Raw genomic sequence first — 6,512 nt, 5'->3', positions numbered from 1 at the left:
GTCCACAAACCTAACCAATAAAAATAAAAGTGCTCTCTTTATTTTAAAGATTAATTGCCGTTTTATTATATCCTACAGACAACGCATTAGAGAGTGTTAGTTCAACCATAAGACAAATTAACATAAGTATACAAAAAACAGACAGTATTGCCACGCTTTTAATAGAATAACTAATAAATATTTCATGTTGCCATAATTATTCCAACAAGAGCTTAAAGATATGAACCTCAACATAAAGGTCTTGAGACATATAGATAGAGATGGAGGCTATCTTAATCTATTAGTGCGAGCTCTAAATTTACCGTTTTATCGTATGTAAAAAAAAACAATTTAAGAGACTCATTCGTCGTAGTAATATCGCGCAACGCGTTAAAGTCTGCTAGTAATACTCCAATACAACAAAAACAAAGTTAGTCAAGATGACTGATCGCGCTACAGAAGGCAAAGGTCTTGAAATGGGGCGCTAAACGTCACAGGAAATATAGGCTGGACGAGAGTACTGTGCGAGTGACGTCATTTCCCTATCAATTAAAAAGGATACCTGCGACATAAATAAGCGATGAGGTACATTCCTCGATGCATTTTTAAACAATCAAACAAAAAAGTGATTTTCCTGTTTGTACGAAAACAAATAAGCATCAACGAGGGTTGCCAGTGAAATGGAGAACTATTTCTCTTTTTAAGAAGTTACTTTACCTTTTTTTTTTTCGGGTAGAGGGCCGAACCTCCTACGAGGTCCCCGCGCAAAAGGGGCGCGCGGGGTATGTGAGACTCAACGATCTGCATGGTGTTGTGAGCAGACAGCGGGCCCAAGGATTTTAGGGCCCACCCACTAAACGACTCCCCTGCACTCTTACACCTGACGTCCGATCCCCTCCGAGGTCGGAACCCGGATGAGGTAGGGGGGCTACCGCGGTCAACACTACAACCAGACGGCGCGGCTCACCCCAAGGACGCCCAGCCGACGGAGCCTTCGAGGCGAATCGAAGGCTCTGAAACGTCGGCCGTCTCGGTACGTCCTTTCTGAACCATTTTTTTAGCGCTGGGGTATTCGTTTACTTGTACCCGGTCAAGGGCGGTAACAGCCCGAATTATGTTGGACTCCGGTGGCTATAAAGAAGAACACAGAGACAAAAGTAAATCCGAGATCCAGCTCGTCTTCCAATTCCTCCTAAGGGTCTACGCCTTGAGAAGGCACGCGAGGCAGCTTGCAGACCACACAAGGCCCACCCCATAGAACCGACTACCAACTAAGCCCCATCGAGCCCAACCGCACCGGCTTAACAGAACGGCCTTGGTGGATTTTGTCCCCGGTAAAATCCTAAAGAACCTCGTTTCAGGAGACACACCGTGAGCGTCGATCAGAAGCCATCTTGCATCGCCACACCCCAAATAGATCTTTAAAGTTTTATAAAAAAAAAGGGCAAATCCCTGGAATTTTTTTAACTTGTCAACCTTCAGACCAGATGCACAATACAAAATGTTATAAATTGATTTTCACATTTCCAATTTACGAATCAGTTAGAACGATGTTGCACTTATTGAGGTACTTCTGTATTCTTGTTCAATTTAATTTCACATTCTTACGTCTTTTTTTTAGAACTTTCAAAGCAGTCGTTTAAAATATTTTTAGAGCTTGGGATTTAAGTTATTATTTAATTTCCCTGAGTTAATTGCTTAAAAATAACTTACAGTTTAGTTAAATTACATGGAAAGAAAACATTTTTTTAAGTACGTTCTTTCTCGTTTACAGATTATTAATATTGGTAGTAAGCCACGAGATGGTGTTAGGCTCAGATTTGCCGCCAATAGAAGCAGAGCACTACCCATATGGAGCTTCACCAGCGAAATCTAGATATATCAACGGCACGACCTACCAGGTGCCAGAGCCATATGAGAGTCCAGACTATAGATACGAGGAACCTCCATTTGTAGCCCATTCCCACACCTTCTACAAGGAAGAAGAAAGACCCTATCGATTCTCACCACACTATAAAGCGTATTACAGATTCATAAAGAGCTATAATTGGTTTGGAAAGAAAGTTTTGGTATGTTCGCTTTTATTTTACACAGCAAAAGAGCCCTTTAGACATTTTGACGTGTGTGGGATGCAATGTTTAAATGGTCGTGGTAAATGTTCGCGATTGACTTTCACGGTGAAGGAATAACATCGTGTAATAAAAATCAAACCCGCAAAATTATAATTTGCGTAGTTACGTACCACCACCCTGTCTATTTCTGCCGTACAGCAGTAATGCATTTCGGTTTTATGGTTCGGTAGGGCAGCCGCTGTAATCTGAAACTATATCTGAGACCTTAGAACGTATATCTCAAGGTGGGTGGCGCATTTCCGTTGTAGATGTCTATGGGCTCCACTAACCACTTAACACCAGGTGAATTGTGAGCTCTTTCACCCATCTAAGCAATAAAAAAACCGTATCTTTATGAGATCTTTGAAGATAGTTTCCAAAATGCTATTTATAGGAGCGTCCCTGGACCGTAGGATGCTATTGTACGACAGTCTACAAAAGACTAACGCCGCTTGCTGGCTGTGCAGTCATAACCACAAGACACATCCTCACAAGTGCCACGGCCACCGAACTGGTCCTCAAAGACCACCGACACGAAAAAAGCCTGGAGAATATACTGGGGGCCTGGTACGACGTCGACGAGAACGTTTACAATAGTTCAATGTATATGACTCCAGCTAGGATCCACTATCATCCAAGAGTGAGTGAATTTTGTACTTATTATCCTCCTCTTCATAAGGAAAACCAATGAATGATCCATCCCAGTTGTCCATTTATTTGGGTTATAAGCTTACATCAGTTACGCCAATCTGACAGCCGCCCTTCTACTCAACAATCTTTTTATTAATTGATCAGGATAAAAAGGCTGTCGACTAGGTTGAGACAGATAGTAAAATGACAGTACGGTTTGATGACAGTAAGTGATAAATGAGGATCATTATTTTATATCACTAAAGGCAGCTTTCAATAGCTCTGTAAGAAACTTGTTTCCAGTTTCTTCCGCATACATGAAATGACAATTTTTTTCAGTACATGCGTCCAAATATGGTCAACGTTACTCATCCGTTTGCGATCGTGTACGATTTAGCCGTTTGGGCAGCCACTTACCGTTTCTACGGCAGTATGTGGACTCTAGGACATGCAGTTATATGTGACAGAGCTAGTTCTGGATGGTAAGAACTATACCTTAAAACACTCAAAAATTAATGACATACCTATAGTGCTCGACGTGTTTCATTTTAGCAAAATCAGTCTTCGGGATAGCAACTGGGAAGCTAATCGCCTGACTGACCGCTAGCTAGGCATCTTACATCCTTGGTCTTATTAAGTTGGAGCCTCAATGGCCACCGAACGCTTTTAGTACAAGCACTTACTTTTTGTGACGTTCAACTCCCATACTGACAATCTATTCCTTCAGACTTAGAAGGAGGCTCAACAATCTATATCCTGTCCAAAATCTTAAGAGAAATTAAATGCGACATTTGTGTCATTGAAAACTTATAATTATTTACGAATATTTATTAAATAGGTTCGAATATTCATCCCCGACTCCTAAGTTTCGCGAGCTCGCCTTCATTGTCGGCTTTCAATATATGAAAGCTTGGAGACGTGTGCCGATGCCTTGGTTCAAGTATGTCATCCGAACTAGACGACATTGGCCCATTTGTCCGAAAGTAAGTTTCAGTTTATAACGCTAATAAACCTACGAATCTTTTTAAAAATGGTTTGTCCATAGGTTCATATAGTTTGTTTTGTTAGAGACCACAATACCACCACTACTGCTACGCTGGTGCTATGACCCCGAAGTGGGTTTTGGCCTCCAACTTTTGTTACGAAACTGACAAGAAAACACAAATATTATTTGTGTAATGGATATAGGCCTACTTGCCTAAGTCTGAAAAATGTCTATCGACGTAAATTGGCAGATGAGCTGCTAGCTCAATGCTAGCTTAATGCTGAGAGCATCTAGGCCAGACGCTTAATTTTTACAATTTTTACAACGCTGTCGCGGTGGCCTAACGAATAAGACGTCCGGTGTATTTGTGTTGAGTGATGCACCGGTGTTCAAATCTCAGGCGGGTACCAATTTTTCTAATGAAATACGTACTTAACAATTGTTCACGATTGACTTCCACGGTGAAGGAATGACATCGTGTAATAAAAATGAAATCCGTAAAATTATAATTTGCGTAATTACTGGTGGTAGGACCTCTTGTGAGGCCGCGCGGGTGGGTACCACCACCCTGCCTGTTTCTACCGTGAAGCAGTAATGCGTTTCGGTTTGAAGGGTGGGGCAGCCGTTGTAACTATACTCAAGATCTTAGAACTTATATCATTTGGCGCATTAACGTTGTGGATGTCTATGGACTCCAGTAATCACTTAACAGCAGGTGGGCTGTCAGCTCGTCCATCCATCTAAGCAATAAAAAATAAATAAAAATACTCCAAAATCCTTATTTCAGACTGATTGGAGCTGGTATATCTGCGTCCAAGCGTACTGGGCCAAATGTGGAATAGAATCAGGTGCCGCGTGGCATCGCGAATTGGAGGGCTATGGATGGAGATATAACGGCCTTCTCGGGCTTTGCGCTATTGCCATGAAACTCAGGTACGCTATTCACATTCGAAGAAACGCAGTGGAACGAGCAGGCGAGCTCATAGAAAGTGACGCGAACACAGCATCTTTTTTTTCTCTACCTATGCTGATAGCCTTGAGAGGCAATTTCAGCTTCACCCTAACGTGTGTAGGTGAGCTCACGGGACTCAAACCGGATTGTTGCTAACACTGACCCTAGCAAGAGCAGTGCTTCGCAGAATCTACCACCGGATCGGAAACACGACCCACTGAGAAGATCCGGCGAGAAAATCTGTGGGCTGTGTCTATGGGTTAATTCGCTCGTTGAGCCCTTCGTCGCAAACGACGGGTTCGACGAGGACGGTGACCGGACCTCATCGATGTTCCTTACTAACCCGTACAGTTTCCCAATGACCCGCAATCCAAAATAAGAATGACAAGTAAACGTAGACGGTGAAATATTTTAGGGTACACTAATACAAACAAATTATGAAACTAGTAGAAGTGGTATAGCATCTCACAGATGGCGCTGTATTAAAAATAAAATACTTTATACGTATGTTTTAAAGTATGTAGGAACTGAGCATTCTGTCTCACTTTTTCTCTCGATCTTTCTCACTTGCTTGCTCCCTACTCTCACTTCATGGCTAGTTGCTTCATGCTACGTTCGCCCTGTCTTACTCTCCCTCAATCGGTCTCGATCGCTCTCTCTTTCTTTTTCGACACTTCCGTTGCATACCTGCGTGACGTTACATCTGTAAAAATTTTACCCTCATGCGCCTAAAGGAGTTTCACTTCAAAAATCAAGAGGGCTCACGGGTGTTTCCTGATAAATAGCTATGTATGTGGACTATTATCGTTAAGCGAATCTCTGACCACATTTTTTTCTAAGTTTTACCTGATTCCCAAAATTTAACGTTTCTTGGGCTTTGGTATGCATTTCTAATTCTTTGGCACACTCACCTTAAGCCTTTTGAACATATCTTTGGTGATATTTTTGATAACGTTGGTGGTAGAACCTCTTATGAGTCTGTGCGGATAGGTACCACCACCCTGCCTATTTCTGCCGTGAAGCAGTAATGCGTTTCGGTTTGAAGGGTGGGGCAGCCGTTATAACTTATATCTCAAGGTGGGTGGTGTATTTACATTGTATAATAGATGTCTATGGGCTCCAGTACTTTACACCAGATGGGCTGTGAGCTCGTCCACCCATCTAAGCAATAAAAAAACACATATGTGGTGTAATTAGATCCCAATTGTGGATCACCGAATGCAGTCAGGTTTTTTGTTTCATGTAATAGCTTATATTTATAAATTTATCCTAATATACTTGTATTTCAGATCCAAAGACATTGTGGGTTACTTTGCAGTACTCGACACCCACCCAGTACTGGATTTCTTATATGCATCTTACATGGGATGGCAGCCGTACGAGTTTTTAGACTACAGATTTTACAATTCCCAGGGCCGAGCGCCGGTCGTGAAACCTTGGTTCTACTTGCCTTGGACATATGACTTCGGTGTCGAGCTGTACAGATCATATGTTTTACCGTATTACAAATAAAGCAGTGTTTCAGTAAATATTTATTTTTTACCCGACCTTGAACCATAAAGACGGGTTTTTAATTACGGCGCACCGCTTCATTATACCAAAAACACGTCGTTATTTATAGCATGTCCGTAATTAGAAATTCTTATCATAAAATTAAATAATGTATCTTAATATTGAAGATAATTTCACGAAAATAATAATATATTTTGACGTACAGACAATAGGTTATCATTGAAACTAAATTAAAGAATATTACAGCTCATTTGTACAAATTTCTTCGTACATCGCCCAAACACTGGTGGTAGTTACAGTAACTACAGTACAGTACCGGAGCCCATAGACATCTACAACGTAA

The 6,512-nt window shown here is 41.5% G+C and overlaps 1 protein-coding gene across 1 annotated transcript; it reads left to right on the top strand.

Annotated features, from left to right (window-relative positions):
* The first annotated feature begins 1,093 nt into the window (after window positions 1–1,093).
* On the top strand, window positions 1,094–6,186 carry LOC134200516 (uncharacterized). The gene is made up of 7 exons (XM_062673506.1): window positions 1,094–1,194; window positions 1,754–2,048; window positions 2,485–2,730; window positions 3,060–3,202; window positions 3,559–3,703; window positions 4,493–4,638; window positions 5,947–6,186. The coding sequence occupies exons 1-7, from the start codon at window positions 1,094–1,096 to the stop codon at window positions 6,167–6,169; spliced, it is 1,299 nt and encodes a 432-aa protein (XP_062529490.1). The 3' UTR covers window positions 6,170–6,186.
* The last annotated feature ends 326 nt before the right edge of the window (window positions 6,187–6,512 follow it).

Source organism: Bombyx mori, chromosome 17 (genome assembly GCF_030269925.1).
Source record: "Bombyx mori chromosome 17, ASM3026992v2".
Classification (NCBI taxonomy): domain Eukaryota; kingdom Metazoa; phylum Arthropoda; class Insecta; order Lepidoptera; family Bombycidae; genus Bombyx; species Bombyx mori.
The sequence above is the reverse complement of the archived record's forward strand: the minus strand, read 5'-3'. Positions and strand labels throughout refer to the sequence as shown.